Below are 19,042 nucleotides of genomic sequence, written 5' to 3'. Positions count from 1 at the left end.
CTGTTTATTTGTTTAGTCTTTTGATGAGGTTTGTAACTTGTAAATCAAAAGCAACAGCATTTATTAATCTTAGTTAATATTAATTTCAACATTTACTAATACATTATTAAAATCAAAGGTTGTATTTATTAACATTAGTTAATGCACTGTGAACTAACAATGAACAACAAGTATTTACTTAAATACTGTAACAAATGTATTGCTCATTGTTAGTTCATGTTAGTTATTACATTATCTTATATTAACAAATGAACCTTATTGTTAGGTGTTACCAAAATAAAATAAACCAATAACATCACAACTAACTTTTCACGACCCAATCAATACCCAATGGATAAAACCAATCAACGTCCTGCCCTACATTATTGTCCAATAAATATTCACTTTGGTTGAGCCTCAGTTCAGGCCGTCCTGCTCAAACGACTCTATTTATTTACACTGCTTACTGAAGTGAAAGGACAGCACAGGCCTGGAGTGATATCTTTGTATCTGAGTGCTTCCTGTTTTCATTGGAGGCTGACCCTCTTCTTAGCAGGAGACTCACCGAGGGCGCCAACGGACTAATTGAGAGGATTCAAAGTTTGTCTCCATTAAACTGTTGGGTGACCCTGCCGTGATGACTACACTTCACCACTGCCCTACTGTGAGCCTTCTCTCTCGTTCATTAAATATGAAGTCTAATAGAGCAATACACCCCACAGAGGAGTTTATCTTTCCGATAACATAAGCTCTGGGCCGTATGGGAAAGCTTACAGCAGCCATCTGGGATTTCCTCCCGCTAATGGCACTGGAAGAGATCCAGCGAGCTCCAGGAGTAAGAGCACATCTCTCAGGCTTCATTCTGACCCCAACGCTCCAGTTCTGCGGAAGCACTTCAGTCAGGTGGCGAGTGTGCACTGCATGCATCTCTTTTGGGTTTATCCTTTGCACCGCTTTGGGATTTGGCTGTTGGCCCCAAATGACCTGTTGGCTCAGAGAGGCTTCACCCATGTAAGGGTGGGCTCAGGCGTCAGAGAGGGAAAGTGTTCCTTGGGAGAGGAGGCCATCGATTTCAGCCCACAATTGTAACTGTTAGCTGGCGCCTTGTTTTGTGGGCTCGGGGGATGGAAACGGGGGGAGGGAAGGGGTTACGTCCTTTTGAGCCCATCAGAATAAGTGACAATGGCTCAATGTTGAGAACATATGTAAAGGGACCCCCACCGCTCATGGAAGAGCAGCTCCTCTTTGGCCCCGCGGTTGAGAAAATACAACCTCGCTGCTTTTCTTTTGCACCCTTGAATGAATGGTTGAATGGAGAGCTGCCGCTACGGGCCATTCAGGGCCAAAGTCCCCATGAATTCACCCGCACACAAATGCATCCTGAACTGGAAAATACATTTGCTTAACAAATTAAAATAAAAGGCCTGATGTGTTAGTGTGTGGCACGGCCGCAGGATGTAAAGGATTGCACGGGGGGCAGCGGTTGGTACTTTAGGATAATTCAATTAAGGCTTTTTGGTCTGAAAAAAAAAAATAGGAAGGTGTGTTAAAAAGGATGAATTATTACTCGCACAAATAAAAGACTCTGCAATGAGAGAAACATCTAAAAGGATGATGGAAACTTCTGTTTTTCCATTACTGAAAACTTCTCCTTAGGTTTTCAAGGCATTCTAAAACAATTCTAAAGGAAACGGGAGTGCGTCTCTTGTGAACGTCGTGAATGGGGATCTCCTGAGCTGCCAGTAAAGACGCCTAATGATCTTTGAAAATAGTGTGAAATTCCTGCGTGATATTGAGCCGAGTGAAAGAAGCGAGAGGCGTTTGTGGGTAAAAGCGGCGAGGTAGGTGGCTCGCTCTTCACTGATTTACACACAAGCAGTTCTGAGACGCCAAATGAAAAGAGCGCAAGAACAATGCAGAGAAAGTGAAGTGTCTTTGTCCATCAGATTGTGGTGTGTTAGAGTTTTTCTGATGATTATAAGAGTTATAAGCGGATGGCAGAGTTCAGCGCCTCTGATTATCCCTCTAATGTTTCTAATGGCTTTACAGCCCTTTTAATTAGCCGTCATTATTCTGGCTTGAGTTAGATCACCGGGTCTAAAGCCAGACTCTTACGGCAGTCCCTTACAGACACAGTCCTACAAACGCGTGGCCGTTCTCAGTTCACATGCTCATCCCTCAGAAACCCGACCCTTCCCGTCCCGATCGATATATCCTGAGCCGCGGATGATGTCCTGACATCAGAGAGGCCGAGGGAACACGACCCCGCATGCCACCTCTCTAAACCGACACACACACAGCGCTCTCTCCTTGTGTCACAACAACTAGACTTACACTGAACCCTAAAAATGTTCTCCGGGAGGAACTGATTAAAACAACAGAGTGGTCAGTCACTACAGTTGTATACATGAGGAAGCAGTTACTGCGAATGTGATATTGCTTATATTCTGATACTGAACTTAAAATGTCCCCCTGTGGTGAAAATCCAGCTTTTAATGTTGTTTATATGTCTATGTGGTGTTTTTAATAGACAAACCATGTGTAAATTCATAGGTCGACAGCATTGCTGAGTATTTTCTCCTTAAAACTGCAGTGAACCAAAGACAGTCTCAAAAACACGGTTTGAAATCGCTGGTGTTTCTAACATCACAAACTACGTTGTAACCAATCAGATCAACGTGTGATCGTCAACGAGTGGATCTCTGAGTGAGTGAGTGGAGGCGGGGCTCTCTTGCATATTCATAGAACCGCGTATACTAAATGAGGCAAGAGTGTCGAGTTACATTCAAGATATTTTAAGCCATGAAGAATTTTTCTTCAAGGAAAAAACATTTAAATATGTAATTTTGGTGATCAAAGATGCGTTTTAATGGATAAAATGATTGACTACAGGGGGACTTTAACATCAAATGCCCTTACACTCACAAAATGGCTAAATAATTTGTTTAGTTCTGCTCTTCAAATGAAAACTGCTCCAAATGGAGTCAAATCAGGATCAACCATTGCATGTCGCCAAGTAACACAACGCAGGCAAGCGTTTCAAAAGCTGCCGGATCTTATTGGTGTATGAATGTTGAAAGCTGTGCATTGATTCTGATTTGTAAGAGTTTAAATTAAGAGTACTAGCATGCGATCTCAGCACTGTTTTCCCAATCATAGATACATAAATAGCTCTTGGAAAGACAGAGACTTACTGTGAGATGCTGGAAGAGCCATGCCCGCATGATGTTGGTGGCGACCTTAGGAAAGATGCCTCGTTTTTTCTGTCGCTTTTTGTCCTTGTCTGGATCGTCATCATCGCCCGTGCCGGGTGAGGCCACACTGTTGTCTAAACCATCTCCTAGGCACAAGGGAGAGCTTTTTAGAAATGTGGTACACAATCTTACACACAGTGACATAATACAAACTTAAACTTAAACCCTAAAATACAGAGAGGCCCTCACATCAATGCAAGAAGAACAGCAACATCGAAAAAATGTATGCAAAAGCTACAACACAATAAACACACATGCACAATATTGCGGCCACTCCCCTTCCTGCAGCTCATTTGCATATCCCGAGCACGACTGACACGCCTTCGCTGATGTGCACGTGTGAGGGCAGGTCGGGTCTCTGCATAACCTACTTCCCAGACTTACTTTCTTTCTCCTCTGACATTAATTGTGCATTAGCAAAAATGATTTACTTTAAAAAGTCAGTTATTTTTTCTTGGCCTTGGGCGAAAATGCCTTGAAAGCCTTCCTTCAGGGCATCTAAATTATGCATCTGAAAAACTCCTGCACTACGCCGCGATATTCTACAAATTTACACTTGCACGTCGCTCTGTTTTTGGGGAGACATCAATCACACGCACCTACATAAGCAATAATCACGCATTAATATTTCAAATAATCACGTGAAAAAGGAGCAAAGAGAACAGATCCGATGGGTGGCGTAATGAAATGCAAAATACATGAAGAATACAAGGACAGTTGAAAGCCTTTCCCTCTCTGTTTTAATCTATTATTTTTCTCTCTAATGCTGTATCTTTGCCTTCCACGCGTGGATACGTGCTGATGATGCAGAAGTGACCTCACATGTGTAAGGGTTCGTAACACACACTCCGTCAAACTGCACGTTCAGAAAAGCATGGCATAGCTGTCACTTGACAAACAGTTTATTCATCAGCTCTAATGACATCTGGAGGAGGAGTGTACACTTGTCTTGTTGTGGTGTGTTACTAGTGGACCACAGCGAGCAGTCCAGGCCAAAAGGTTGCCAGATTAATTTTATTGACGTTTCCATTTTCACTGCAACACGATAGCCTAGCGCTCGCGGTGGCCAGAGTGACCCGCGCGTATTTACAGACCGACGACTCACTTCATTACCCTACGGCCCCTGAAACCAGACACACACAGACACTCGCTGATAACCAAATCTATATGTACACAAATTAAACGTCTGGAGATCAGTGTGTTTTCAACAGATCTAGATCAGAGTAAATCAAATACATAATGCAATTTAATGACAGGGAATGAAATGTACACAAAATTGCTATAAGGCTAATTTTACACAACATTTACTTTATCCTCTGAGAGAGGATAACGGGGTGTGTTGGGTTCTGTTTTTAGCTGATACCAATAATCTACCCACAAATCAGCCAAAAAACGATAACTCTATCACTAGTGAAAATATGCACACACATGACAGTGAGTCAAAGAAGTGGAAATAATCAAAAAAATGATTTGACGGGATTAGTGCAGTGAACGCAGAGGGAGAGACAGAGAGAAAAGAAAAGATAAGAAAAGAAAGAAAAGGAAAGAAAAGAAAAAAGAAAAGGAAAGAAAGGAAAAGAAAAGAAAAGAAAAGAAAAGAAAAGAAAAGAAAGGGTAAACTTGCTCATTACATGTGAAGCTGCTAATCTACATGGCCGCCGCTCACTGGTTAGCGCTGCAGCGCCGCAGGGCGAATCGTCCCAAACGCTAATGGCCTCTGACTGTTCCCTGGCAACTCTGCCATTTGAACCTGTGCGGATGTGAACTCCAGCACAAAACATGAGGACGACACGAGGAGAAGAGGAGAGGGGGAGGGGAAGTATCCCATCATGCACCTCTGAGACGGGGCAGATGGGGGGGGGGGGGGGCTATTAGGAGACGCCCAAAGGCCTCCGGGAGACGAGGTGCTGCAGTCTCGCCCCAGGCACTTTTGGAAAAGCAGTGCCCTTGGAGAAGGAAAAAACATGCCCCCTTTCTCTCTCTCTATTGCTCGCTCGCTCGCTCCATATCTCCCTCTATCTGGCTCAAACATGTCCACTGTGTGTGTGTGCATGAGTTTGTAGAGAGAGACAGTGTTTATCCACATTAAACTGGGCCTCACTGACCCGTATAACATAGATAACTGTAAAAAAAAAAATCAGCTGTAATATTAGCCAGTGTTCTAGTGATGTTAAATCATCATTTAACATTTCATAATTATATGTCTTTTATAACACGGTAACTATTTGATGAAAGCAACTTGAGATTGTTACATAGTGAAGTCAATTAAAATTTGTATAGTTTCTTTCACAATAGACACATTTGTTTCAAAGCAGCCCGATGTCTATAACACCTTACAGAATGTCACCTTAATGTCTATAACAGTCACTTTGAGCAGTTTAGAGAGGATGATGGGATAGCCAAACACCCTGTAGCTGTGACTATATTCTCTATAACGTGGCTTATAAGTGTTATCACAACCGAAATGTACTCATGTGTACACACAAATGTTCATAGATAAAATCGGGTAGAAATAGCTGTTTAATGTAACAATTAAAGGGTTAGGGTTAGGCTAAGCAGAACAGCATTACTGTCGAGACTTCAGAAGTAGACCGTGATTATATAACATGCAATTGTAAGAACTGCAACTAAAAAGCCACATGAAGTTGGCTGAAACGTTGTCTTGAGGAGAGGTGCAGTCACTGATTTGTTTGTCTCGGACATTTGTTTCAGGCTAATGGGGCATGAAGGTGGAGGCAGTGCCGTCAGAGTTTAAAGACTCTAATTACTGAGCCGGCGTCCACAGGACCGTTCCTGCTCTTCTCAGAGCTCGTGTTGGAGAGCAGTGATCCACACCGCTGCACTCACCCACAAACACACAGGTCAGTGCGGAGAGCGTCACACTGAACCCTGCGCCTAATGCGGCTCCTCGCTTTCACCGGTCCTCTCATCCAGAGAAGTAGTCAGTGGCTCAGTGTTTACTTGTGTTCATGACACCTCACTTTGCAGAATAGTTTGAGACTAGTAGCAGACTAGAAGCTGAACTAATAGACTAGTATAATAGACAAAAAAAAAACACATCATACACAAGCAGGAGTTCATTTAGTGCTGAATAACCTACACACACTCACACACACACACGCGCACACAAACACACATCTGCACAAACACTCTCGTCCCGGGCAGCTGCACTCTCAGAGTCATTCTCGCCGTATTGTTTTCCTGCTCATGTAATGTACGGTTGTTTGCACTGAAGAACTAAAGCTTCTCTTTTGCTTGTAAATGAAGTGGAATAAACCGCTTTAATTAGACGCCTGTATGAGGAAGCAGCTTAATAACACACACACACACACACTCAATCATGTCGGTGTCATCCCAGGATTGCCGCAGATTTCAGAATTTCCAAATCCTGTGCTGAGAAAATTAGGTTTTACTTTATTTTGATGGTCTCTTTAACACATTCTGTTGATTATAAGTAACGTTGCATCTTCATGTCTACTAACTCTCATTATAGTGTTAGTAGAGTATTAGTAGACTGGTAGGGTTAGAATAAGTCAACATGTAGTTGCAGATATACTTATAGTCAGAGTGCGAATTACCCCACCATAATTGGGGGGTACTGCCCCTTCACTTCTTCTATGACCATCATGGTCCACTACCATATCAATCCCCACCGTGATCGCCAAGTGCAACATGTGTTGCGCAACACACATACAAGGTCTAAACATGCGACAAACTGATAATCAGTAAGCTACAGAATATCTCATTGTTATTATATATCCAAAAGAGAACTGTTTTGATCAACTCCCAAAAGTTAGAAGTTAAGTGCACTGAAATACCATTCTAATTACTAGTAAAAGTAATACCTTTTCAAGAAGCCTATTGCCTATTTCATGAAATATTGATTTGGTTTATTTTTAGATTTCATAAGACCTGGAGGTAAGACCCAACCCTCTCATATACTGTATAAACAGAAACCAATTTTCCATTGTAGTCTATGGTAGTCAGTGTCAAATCAACACAATCTTTAATGTGATTAAGGAGCATACTATAAAAAACCATACTACCACCTGGGGTGGTAAAGGGGTGGCATGAGGTTTCAGGAGGGGGGCCATGGGAATTATTCATAATTTAAAATGCTACGGTTTTCATTGAATGTGTTTTGTTCTCTACACCTACATTACACGGAGTGGGAGTCAAATCAGAGATGTAGCTGGGTTTTTGGATGGTGAGGGTCTTAATTTGTGAATTGTGGACCCTTTCTCTGTGTAATCACGATCAACAGTCTGTGTAGTCTATACTTAAATTGTACTTTGTGAAAAAGCAATTCTTGGGGGGTTTGCTCCCCAGGAGATAAAAAAAAAAAAAAAAGACCCCTCAAATGATGTCTTCTAGTGAGTTTTGAGGAAATATGAACAGATTTAGTCATACGACACACACACACACAGTTCGATCGCGCCCGCGCCTCTCTCTCTCTCTCTCTCTCACACACACACACACACAGTTCGATCGCGCCCACGCCTCTAATACACTAACAATGTTGTTTGTAGATCCGCCCCTGATTTTAACTCACCACAATGTAAAGCTTGATTTAAATTGAGAATTATCTTGCTACCTAACCTTGCTAACTAACCTTGGTAACTAAGGTCCACTTAACTAGCCTCAGTGGGTAAGTACAGGGCTGCCAACTTTTGAGTTTAGCTTGGCGTGAGACGACTCCAACGGGGGGGGGGGGGGGTGGTAGGTGTGTGTGGCTCAACAGGTAGATATATAGATAAACTCATCTTTCAGGCATTTTACCTACCGGGTTGACACTTAAGCGTGAGAAATCGGGGGTGTGGCGTGAGAATTCGGTCAATTGCGTGTGTCTCACGCTCAATGCGTGAGAGTTGGCAGCCCTGTAAGTAGCAGGTAAGTAGCCGGTAATTCAATGTATGAAGACGTGACATGAGCTATGAAAGAACAAAACACGTTAATAAATGAAGGTTGTAAAATCAACAAGCTAGACGTCAGCTAGCAACTTACATTTATCCATGGAGGTCAGCAGCAAACCGTTCTCTATCTCCGTTGCTTCTAGCCACGGTGGTTAAAAATGGTACGGTCCACAATAGGGGTGTCTGAAATCGCTTTACATTAAAATGTTCCTACAGTGAAAATAGGAGTTGACTTGTAGCCTATTGTAACTCTAATTATATTTTTTCACAATATCAGAAAAATGATCTGACCCCCCCAAAACTGATATTTCTGTCCCTTTGGGAGGTACTGGGTCTTCATTGGGGGGTATAGTACCCCCCAGTACCCCCTGTAATTCGAACTATGCTTATAGTCAGTATAGTGTCTGTTTGAGGAGCATCACAATAAAGAGTTATCAGATATTAAGCAGAGTCTACTAATACTCTAATGAGAGTTAGCTGACATGTAGTTGCAAAGTTACTTATAGTCAACAGAATATCTAAAGGGACCATCGAAATAAAGTGTTACCGAATATTAAAATGAGGTGACATGCGTGAAACGAGAGTCATCAAGGGAAACATTTTTTGAAAAACTTTCAGCATGAACAAACCCACCTCGCGAACGACAGAAGAAAATAAAAGGAGCTGAAATAAAAGGTTGATAATCACATGCCAATAGTGTTTCAGAAGAGCCAGTTTGAAGCGCTTGAGTAATTACACGTGTAATTAACCTGCTACCTGTAACGGCAATTATCTCATTACATCATAAACAGGGCCTTGGAGGGGCCGCCTGTGATCGTAGCGCTGCGCTCCCGCCGCCCCGCGTCTCGTCTCTTCATTAGTCTGCTAATCACTCTGATGAGTTTATGAGACATTAAGTGTTTCCTGCATCTCTGAGCTTCTGGCCCGTGTGAAAGACAATCACAGGGAAACAACATCCCGAGAGACGGGTTAAAGGAAGCTGCACGTGAACCTGTGCTGTAAGGACAACTGATTCAACACTAATGCAAAAACTTGTACGGATGCAGGGCGGAAAGACCGGTGCGTTTACTGTCGCTGCGATTAGGATTGATATTGGCGAGTGTGTGAGGGAGCATCTGCTGTCCAGAAACAATGAGATCTTCCTTTTGAGGGAGGAAAAAAAGCAGTCTTGTTGTGAAGGGACTGAAAGTCTAGAGATTTCACACACCCCTAAACACACGCTGCACGGCCCACCGACCCCACAGTCTTCCTGCAGCTTGCCGTCCAAATCAAATTACAATAATTGGCCCCAGAGGTTATTGAGGTGCATCCAAGTCTATTCTCCCTCTCTCCAGTCAGTATCATCACACTTTGAAGCTTGTATTACAATGGAGAGCAAATAATGACTGCGCACATGAGAGCCACAGCACTTTCACACCGCAGTCATTAGAGAGTTAATTACTAAGATAATTACTACAGCAAATTACATCAATTTTCACCAAAACAGGATTTCTATGGCCCGTGAACACGAGCAGAGAGAAAGACAAAGCTGTGCTGGAATATACTTAATCTCCAGAGAGAGAATCAAGTCAAGTCAAGTCACCTTCATTTATATAGCGCTTTTAACAGTATAGATTGTTTCAAAGCAGCTTTACAGTGATAATAGGAAATTAAACTAACAGAGATTGTTTAGGCTTTCCAGCAGCTCTAGAATAAAGTTATTGTCCAGAAAAATGTAGTTTTGATTGATTCACTTCCATTGCAAAGATAATTAGTTATTAACTTAGGGGCCGCTAACACGACACCGCTCTAACAGAAAACCCTTAACCCGCTCATCGAAGTCCTGCTCTGAAGGCACAGGGTCAGATTCTACACATCAGCACACAAAACCTGTATTTATGGAGATTCTCCACCCTCAATTGCCCTTCAGACAAACACAGACTCGACAGACACCTTGGAGTTATTACATACGTTATCCTACCAGAGCCAGGCATCAGACGCCGGGCTTACGAGGGCACACCGCGGACACGAGACACGAAGAAGCCGACAAATTAAAGCTTCTACACCAACAAGTCAACCATCAGATCAGGGGCTGTTTGGCAGGCCTCTCTCATCAGCCGTCTGCCCTGAACCTTGGCTCACGAATGTCCTGGAGGCACAGAACAAAGCAAGCAGAACTGATTGCTGCGCTGCGGCCCCACTCTGTTCCGCTGCGTTCTGACTCTGTTTGGCTTCCTAATGAGCTCACTAAAAACCCAATTCATCACCCATAACCCCTTCTCAACCCTACTTGAAATGCAGCGTGGAGGAGTGCTCAAGAGTGGGGCGGGGGTGTGGGTGATGGGGCGGGCCGTGGACGGGCGACAGTTCAGTCCCTTTCACTTCAGGAATGTGTGCCTCTTTCCAGCGGCCCTACAGCAGAGATTTCCACATTAATACCCTTCCTCATCCCTGGGAAGACTGGAATTTGGTGGGAAGGGAATGTGGCGGAGTGGAGGGGTTCTGCACAGATGAAGATACAGTTTAGGAAGGGCGATGTGTGTGTGTGTGTGTGTGTGTGTGTGTGTGTGTGTGTGTGTGTGTGTGTGTGTGTGTGTGTGTGTGTGTGTGTGTGTGTGTGTGTGTGTGTGTGAGAGAGAGAGAGAGAGAAAGTCCCTGAGTTCCTCATTACACGCGGTCAGTGCGATTCCTCAGGGCACCTGAGCTGAAAGCAGGAGATTAAAGCATTGATGAAGCCTCCGTTTAAAATGCAGCTGTTTTATTCTGCTTTGGTAATTAATTCTTTTTCCGATAGTGTATTGATTAAGAGCAACCCCTGATGAAGTTCAAACTGTGAAGAGCCCCCTCCCATCGGCCTCGGCTACCTCATTGTAGAGTCAATGAAAACTTCCTCTGATTCTCTCTCGCATGCACACGTGCAGTTTGCACTCATAAATTAGTCAGCATTCTGGTGGCGCTGTACCGCAGTCCAGGGCTGGGTATTGCCAACTATTGATACACGTGGCAACTCAATGAATGAATGAATGATTGAGGCATTTATATAGCGCTTTCACATGTACTACTGTACACCCAAAGCGCATCTCTCCTCAACCACCACCATTACATCCCAGTGACTGGATTGTGATTGAAAACCTGCCCATATTCAGATACGGTAATCAGCACGAGCATCCTCTGAAAGTAGTTCACCATGTAGGGAACACCTCCAGAGTTCACGTGTTCACTTGTTCTTCTATGCAGCAGCTGTGAGCTCCCATCAGCCCAGCGGCCCCTCTGGGGACCCAACTAGCAGAGAAATCAGATACTGCTTTACAAGAGCGGGAGAAGCTCGCGTCTTATCCAGACACTTCTACCCGCTCCTTTACAAGTCAATAACCGCGGCCCGCTGTCCTTCCCACAGACATTCCCTGTGTTCAAGCACTCTTCCACAAATGTAAAAATAATGAGCAGAACTGCATTAACGGAGAGAGAAAGAGAGAGAGAAAGAGAGAGAGAGAGAGTTATGTAAATCAGTCGGTGATGAGTTTTCTATTGACTGTCTCTTGTGTTTTAGGGAAACTCAGAAACCTATTCCATTTGAATAAGGTGAAAAAGTGCTGAATTCACCTAGTTAATGATCATTCAATGGACTCAACAGCTCTGCATTGAAACCATATAGGAAGATGCTCATTCCTAACTAATGTTTCCCAGCAGCAGGTTCAGATTACAGCCACTCTGGCGTCCGCGGAGTTTCTATAAGTCCTTGTCTCACATTGCGTGAGTGCTTAATTGGTCTTCATAAAACAAAGACATTTTTGAAAACGCAGGTGTGGAGTACGAATGTGGCGCCTATACTACATTTTTTAAATAAATTCATCGTCCTTTGCCCCTGAATTAGTCCAAAAACACGTCTCAAATCTACACGCAGCCTTCTATCTGTCTGCTTCTTCAAAGCTGTTATCTGCTTTGCTTTTCGCCCTCTGTGTATTTTTTTCTGTCTCACTCTTTTTTGGCTTTTTATTGATTTTTCAATTTTCTCTTCCTGTAAAACCTCAACAGCAGATGCAGCCGTTCCCCTAAAGCTCCTGAGCGGAGGCAACGACTTCAACCATCAGGAAAATCAAAGGCAGCGAGAAAGAGAGAGAAACAACAGCTTCTCTCTTCACTGTAATGCACGTGTTGCACGCATCGAGGAAAGAGGCGAATTCAGTGGAAGCGGACTGTGCTTTGACCCAGCGACCCCAGCGAGGCGTAAGTGGCCCGACGGAGAACGAAACGAACCGAGACAAGACGGCAAAGATCTTCAGCCAAAGGTCGCTCTAGCCTCCGGAAAGCGGGGGGAACGTGTCTCATTTAGCGCACAACGATGCACTTGGATGCCGGCCCACCCAACAGCAGGTGCTGTGAACAGTGGCTCCTCATCAGGCCAGCGTAACCTCTCCAGCACCGAGATGCTCTTTACTCATAAAGAAGGAAAACGATCTCATGGGCATCTGAGGAGGAACGCAGACCGCGAGGCCTTTGAGAAAGAAACAAAACCATTCTGACGCGCTTCGGCCGGCTCTGCCTGTCTCCCTCTTGTTCTGTCTCTCTCTCTGTTTCTTAATAGCGCTGGAGTTTGTCCTGCGGGCCGTGTGAGGGCTAAAGGCAGCATTCCCTCACTTCAGAGCGCTTCTGAGGGTCGGCAGGTCGGATTCGCAGATGTCTCCCGCAGACAGTCTGTTGTCTGAGGACCATGGCCCAGCGAGAAACACACAATGCAGGCCTGACCCCGCAACACCGCTAAACACAACATGTTTTTTTGTCTTGTTTGGTTTTGTGCTTTGTCTACACTTGCGTTTTCCCTCATGACTACTAAAGTTTTTCCACTGGAGGATGTGGAAAATCGGTTGCTATCGCGAGATGCCATTGTTTGGTATTTCATTTCAGACATCTGAACGGTCTCTCCTTAAACTTCCTCCAATTGTTTCAAGAGATTAAGTCATTCTAGGCTGAGGGGACGGGGAAAGATGCTTTCAAGAAGAAAAAGAAGGAAACAGCGGGTACGAATAACTTCATGAGGAGAAAGATGAGTATTGCTGTGCTGCCACAATTAAAACCAAATGGAACCGAGAACAAACCCCACGGGAACAGGCGTCTCAGGAGCGAGAAAGTCAAATTAACCCTAGTACCTTAATGCATGCTCCTGGTATTGTTGTGAACAATTCATCAGTGCACAAAGAAAAAGCATATCTGTCGTCATCCTCTTTCACAAAACGTGCCTCTGAAATGATCACCCAGATCAGTTATGAGTCCTCAACAATTGGCTGCAAACTCTGGTATGAAACACTCACTCAGTTCTTAGTCCCGTCTTACATTTTATTTCGTGTTTCGCTATGAAATACGTTTCAAGATCAGAGGAAATGAAGAGAGGAGGCAGCTTTTAACATTCAACAGCCCTTTAAACATGGGAAGTGTGTAATTGGAGCTACCTGAACAGACCAGGAGGCAGAGTTTGAACAGCAGCCTCTTTTCCTCATGCTTTTTTAATGGCTTATGTGTGCGTGAGTACAAGCCTCCATTCTGAAATTGATAACATTCTAAATGAATTATCATGATGCATAATGAGCGTTATCTCGGCCTCCTCCCTGAAGCCCGCAGCCCTGCGTGGCACGTTGATTTGTTTTGTTGCACATTAGCCTCCGTTCTTCTAGAGAGCTCACCGCTCCAGGCGTGCAAATAAGAAATTATCCTTGCTGACTAACACTCCTAATACCTCCTTAGGGTAATTAGAAATTATTAGACGGCTGCCTCCAATAACAAGAGCTAATAGCACTAACCGCCGTCTCAAACCCCTCTATCCCAATCTCCTCAAACTGAACGTCAGGATGGTGTGCTCGGCACGCGGACAGACGGACCGATGGACTGGTGCTCTTCCCCGACACGCTCCCCCATGCTCGACGACTCATTATGCCACACGAGGGAGCGGAAATCAGACTATAAAATGAGCTTATCTGCAATAATGCCCAAAAAATTTTGCATAAATACGTTAGCGGTGCTTGGGAAGGCAGCATCTCTTTCTCATCTGCCCACTCATTCGAGAGATACCTGTAGGGCATCAGCGCTGTGATGCGCTTGAGAGACCACACCGCCAAACGCTAACCCTTCCCGAGCATTCTGGGTGTTTGGAGGGAGGAGGCGGGAGGGATTAGGGAGTAAAGGCCCGTCTGACAAACAGGGACGGATACCACAGGAGACGTGTTTAAGGTCAAAATAAGCACACCTTCAATAGACAAAATATTCTGAATGCTCCAATCCAATCTGACCTCTGACCTGTAATGCTCCTGAATCATAATCATACACTGTTGCTCGTTGGCCAGAGGATAACTGAGACTGAGTCTGGTTTCTCACGAGGGTTTTCCTCCATTCTGCCACTGATGGAGTTTTGGTTCCACTGTCGCCTTTTTCGCCATTGCTTAGTTGGGGACATTTCATTTAATATTCAACAATATTATTGATCTCCTGCATTGACACCATTATATGAGAACTGAACTGAGCTGGACGATGACATCACGGTTTTCTCCAGAGTGGCTATATATATATATATATAAATAAACTAAATTAATAACTTTTTTACAACACAAATGAAACATCACTGAACTTACTTAAGCTGGACTATGACACTATTTTCTTCTGGAAACAAACTTTGTTGCATTATTTATCTCTGTAAAGCTGCTTTGAAACAATTGTACTGTATAGTAAAAAGCGCTATATAAATAAAGGTGACCTTACTTCACTGACAAAATCAGCAGTCTAGCTGACAGGAGTGCTTCTCTACAATGGGAATTAACGCAAATGTGGTATTCTAATGATCGCCTATCATTGTTTTGTTCCTGCTGTCCCATCAGACCTGAGACTCTCTTTTGGGTCACGACCCACGGGTTGTGAAGCCCTGCTTTAGACAGCGCTGGCCTCAGTAACCCCTAACCAGCACAGAAACAAGGCTCAGACTCTCCAGAGAGCAGAACCGCTCATGCTATCCGGGGAAAACTAGTGTGATGGGATTATCACGTCTTAAGGGTGACTTCTTGGCTGACCCCCTCAGGCACAGCATGCTAAAACAAGAGCCCAAAAAACACTCAGCGCAGCAGCGGTTAAAGGACCAGCGCAGTGCAAATCAAGCCGCTAGAATGGAGCAGGCATGTAAGGTATTCCCTTGAGTTCATTCATCTCACTGAGGTTTACTGCTCTTCATGGTCACCAGCAGTGTTTAATCATGACCTGTGCTGCTTACAGACGCTACAGACGCAGGGTTCGTACAGATACTGTCAAATTAAATTCCAGGACTTTCAAGGACTTTTCAAACACTACTTTTTTTTTGCTTTCATGGACTACAATCAGAGATCTCACTTATCAAACAATATCTTTATTATCTTTCAAATTCTAAAAATTCTAAAACAAAATGGAACAAATAAAGTGCAGCTTATGCAAGGAATGCGGTAACTTTAACTATACTTTGACAAAGATTTCACTTTCCTCTTTTAAACGGATTTTTACCCCCATTAATATATGATTGACCAGAAGAATGAAAGCTGTATCATATATTTGGATATTCATATGAGCAATATCATACGAATATAGCACAGAAACTATTAAAGATTTGAACAATATTTCTATTGCAAATAATCACTGATCTGCCTCAATTAAACGCATGAGATATGCCTGATTCCCATCGTCTGTCTTTCTCGCTGTGGGTCGGTACTGAGTTTAGAAAGAGTTCATCTACAGAGCCAGGAAACCCCATTAAACACAATTACATAAACACACACAAAGATGTGCAAGAACCAAAGTGAGGGTCCTAGTGCAGTTCTGTGTGTGTGCCTGATATTTTACATTTCTCTATGTCTCTTTCTGGCATACACATTAACATTAGAGAAGATAATAAAGTTTGCTATACACGACCTGCCACGCGCGCGTGTGTGTGTGTGTGTGTGTGTGTGTGTGTGTGTGTGTGTGTGTGTGTGTGTGTGTGTGTGTGTGTGTGTGTGTGTGTGTGTGTGTGTGCACTGCAGTCAGTCAAATGAAAACTCTCAGCTGCTTCAGCCCAGTGAACTGATGTTGAACAGAAAGAGTGTGTTTGGGCAGATGACACTGAACACACTCATGTATGTAAAGATATATGATGGACTGACAGCTCCATTAACTCATTAACACTGGACAGACATGCTGCTGTCGTCTGATTTCACACAGACTGAACTGATGCTAAGTCAAGTCCAATTTACTTTCACAATACACATAACTTCAAAGCAGCTTTACAGAAAACCACACTGTTATGTCTATAATGCTTTTAACATAGAGCTGAGTGATTACACATGTAGAACGGTGATACGAGATATAGTATTTATAGTGTTGTTCTAAATATATATCAGTTTCATGCACGTATTATTGATATACTATTAGTAGACTTAATTACATTTTTATATACATTCATTTTCATTTTAGTTAGTTTTAGTAAGTTGTTTTTGTCAATTGATTAGTTTTCATACTTCTGTATAGTTTTAGTATTTTTAGTCTTAGTTATAGCACTTATAGTTTTAGTTTAGGTTAACAATAATCCTGTGCTGTAATGAATTAAGAGATTTAAATATTGGTTGTTTTAGTTATTACTAAAAGACTGATGCACAGATCATACTGAATAAATTTCAATAATAATTCAATAAATTTGTTTTAAATGTTACTGTGTCTCTCTCTCTCTCTCTCTCTCTCTCTCTCTCTCACACACACAGACTTTCCAGCCAAAAAACGTTCTTTTAGGAACTCACGCTTGTCCTGTCTTGCGGGTGTTGAGAGTGAACAAGCGCTTCAAGCGTGAACATAATTGCAAGAATGTGAGAAATGAGGCGTCTGTTCTGCTGGCTGGGGTGAAAGGTCACAGCGCTCTGCAGGACAACTGCATTACTGCACCAGAGAACCTCACTCTCTCCCTCTGTCCTGTCTCACTCTCTGTCCTGTCACTCTCTCTCTCTCTCTCTCTCTCTCTCTCTCTCTTTCTCTCTCTCTCTCTCTCTCTCTGTCCTGTCTCACACTCACGACTACATTACTGCACTAGAGAACCTCACTCTCTCCCTCTGTCCTGTCTCACTCTCTGTCCTGTCACTCTCTCTCTCTCTCTCTCTCTCTCTCTCTCTCTCTCTCTCTCTCTCTCTCTCTCTCTCTCTCTCTCTCTCTCTCTCTCTGTCCTGTCTCTCTCTCTGTCCTGTCTCACACTCACGACTACATTACTGCACCAGAGAACCTCACTATCACTCTCTGTCCTGTCTCACTCTCTGTCCGGTTTCACTCTCTGTCCTGTCTCTCACTCTCTGTCTCACTCTCTGTCCTGTCTCACTCTCTGGCCTGTCTGTCTCACTCTTTCTGTCCCGTCTCACTCTCTCTGTCCTGTCTCTCTCTGTACTGTCTCACTCTCTGTCCTGTCTCTCTCTGTCCGGTCTAACTCTCTCTGTCCTGTCACACTCTCCCTGTCCCGTCTCACTCTCTCTGTCCTGTCTCTCTCTGTCCTGTCTCACACTCTCTGTCTTGTCTCTCTCTCTGTCCTGTCTCTCTCTGTCCTGTCTCACTCTCCCTGTCCCGTCTCACTCTCTCTGTCCTGTCTCTCTCTGTCCTGTCTCACTCTTTCTGCCCTGTCTCTCTCTGTCCTGTCTCTCACTCTCTGTCTCACTCTCTCTCCTGTCTCACTCTCCCTGTCCCGTCTCACTCTCTCTGTCCTGTCTCTCTCTGTCCTGTCTCACTCTCTCTGTCCTGTCTCTCTCTCTGTCCTGTCTCACTCTCTGTCCTATCTCACTCTCTGTCTCTATCTCTCTGTCCTGTATCTCTCTCTGTCCTGTCTCTCTCTCCTATGTTTGGTTTGGGCCGGAGCTTGACCGGATCACTTCAAGGCAGTTCTATGCCGTACCGTAAGTGTGTGAGCCCGTATCGACCAGCCGTTACTGGATCCAGTGTGAGAGAGAGTCAATAACTGCAGTGAGGAGAACAGCTCACTGGTACTTATAACTTCAGAATGATCAATAACACTCTCTTCCCTCTCTCCTCTGCTTCATTATAAACAGATGTTCAATGCATGATGTTTCTAGTCTTTCATCAGTACTGGGACACAGGCCCCCATCAAAACAGTCTGCACATATTTGGATACTTTTTAAATAATTTTTTGGATATATATAAATGGATATAAATAGTCTTTACTTGTAGTATAGAGTCGTTCAGAAGCTACAAACGCACTAAATAGCTGCATCGTCAATGACAAACGATGGAGAGCAATCTCACTCTCTGTCCTCTCTCTCTCTCTTTGTCCAATCTCACTCTCTGCCCTGTCTCGTCTCACTCTCTGTCTGTCTCACACTCTGTCTCACCTCTCTCTCTTCCTGTCTCACTCTCTGTCCTCTCTCTCTCTCTTTGTCCATCTCTGCCCTGTCTCGTCTCACTTTCTGTCTGTCTCACACTCTGTCTCACCTCTCTCTCTTTCCTGTCTCACTCTCTGTCTCGTCTCACTCTTTGTCTCACTCTATCACTATCTCTGTCCTGTCTCACTCTCTGTCTCACTCTCTGTCCCGTCTCACTCTCACTCTCTGTCTCACCTCTCTCTCTGTCCCATCTCACTCTCTGTCCTGTCTCACTCTCTGTCCTGTCTCACTCTCACAGTCCCGACTCACTCTCTGTCCTGTCTCTCTCACTCTCTCTGTCCTGTCTCACTATCTGTCCTGTCTCACTCTCTGTCCCGTCTCACTCTCTGCCTCACTCCCTCTGTCCTGTCTCACTCTCTGTCCCGTATCAGTACTGTCTCACTCTCTGTCCCGTATTAGTACTGTCACACTCTCTGTCCCGGTCTACAATATAGACCAGGCCTATATTGTATATTAGTATATATATGTATATATTTTATACTTTTACACCTTTTATACAGTATAT

The 19,042-nt window shown here is 43.8% G+C and overlaps 1 protein-coding gene and 1 long non-coding RNA gene across 11 annotated transcripts in view; both read right to left on the bottom strand.

Moving 5' to 3' along the window:
* The window catches only part of meis2a (Meis homeobox 2a), a 76,596-nt gene that overhangs the window by 46,512 nt on the left and 11,042 nt on the right, over positions 1-19,042 (bottom strand). For 7 of the 9 annotated variants that reach the window (XR_013206723.1, XM_077240166.1, XM_077240169.1 and 4 more), the window contains exon 8: positions 3,174-3,319. Coding sequence is in view for 8 of the 9 variants with exons in the window: in XM_077240166.1 (XP_077096281.1) it covers positions 3,174-3,319 (146 nt within the window). In the remaining variant the exon portion in view is untranslated. The remainder of the gene's footprint in view (positions 1-3,173; positions 3,320-19,042) is intronic. The other 2 variants (XM_077240165.1, XM_077240168.1) reach the window with 1 other exon arrangement.
* Positions 17,136-18,921, bottom strand: LOC143747391 (uncharacterized). 2 transcript variants are annotated; one of them, XR_013206724.1, is made up of 2 exons: positions 18,712-18,921; positions 17,136-17,968 (listed from the first exon to the last, which is right to left on the bottom strand). It is a non-coding gene; the product is annotated as an uncharacterized LOC143747391 (long non-coding RNA). The 2 variants fall into 2 exon arrangements; XR_013206725.1 differs by having other exon boundaries at positions 17,136-17,938.

Source organism: Siphateles boraxobius, unplaced genomic scaffold, assembly GCF_051911475.1.
Source record: "Siphateles boraxobius isolate OS27281-9 unplaced genomic scaffold, OSU_SipBor_1 22, whole genome shotgun sequence".
NCBI lineage: Eukaryota > Metazoa > Chordata > Actinopteri > Cypriniformes > Leuciscidae > Siphateles > Siphateles boraxobius.
This window is presented reverse-complemented; position numbering and strand designations above follow the sequence as displayed.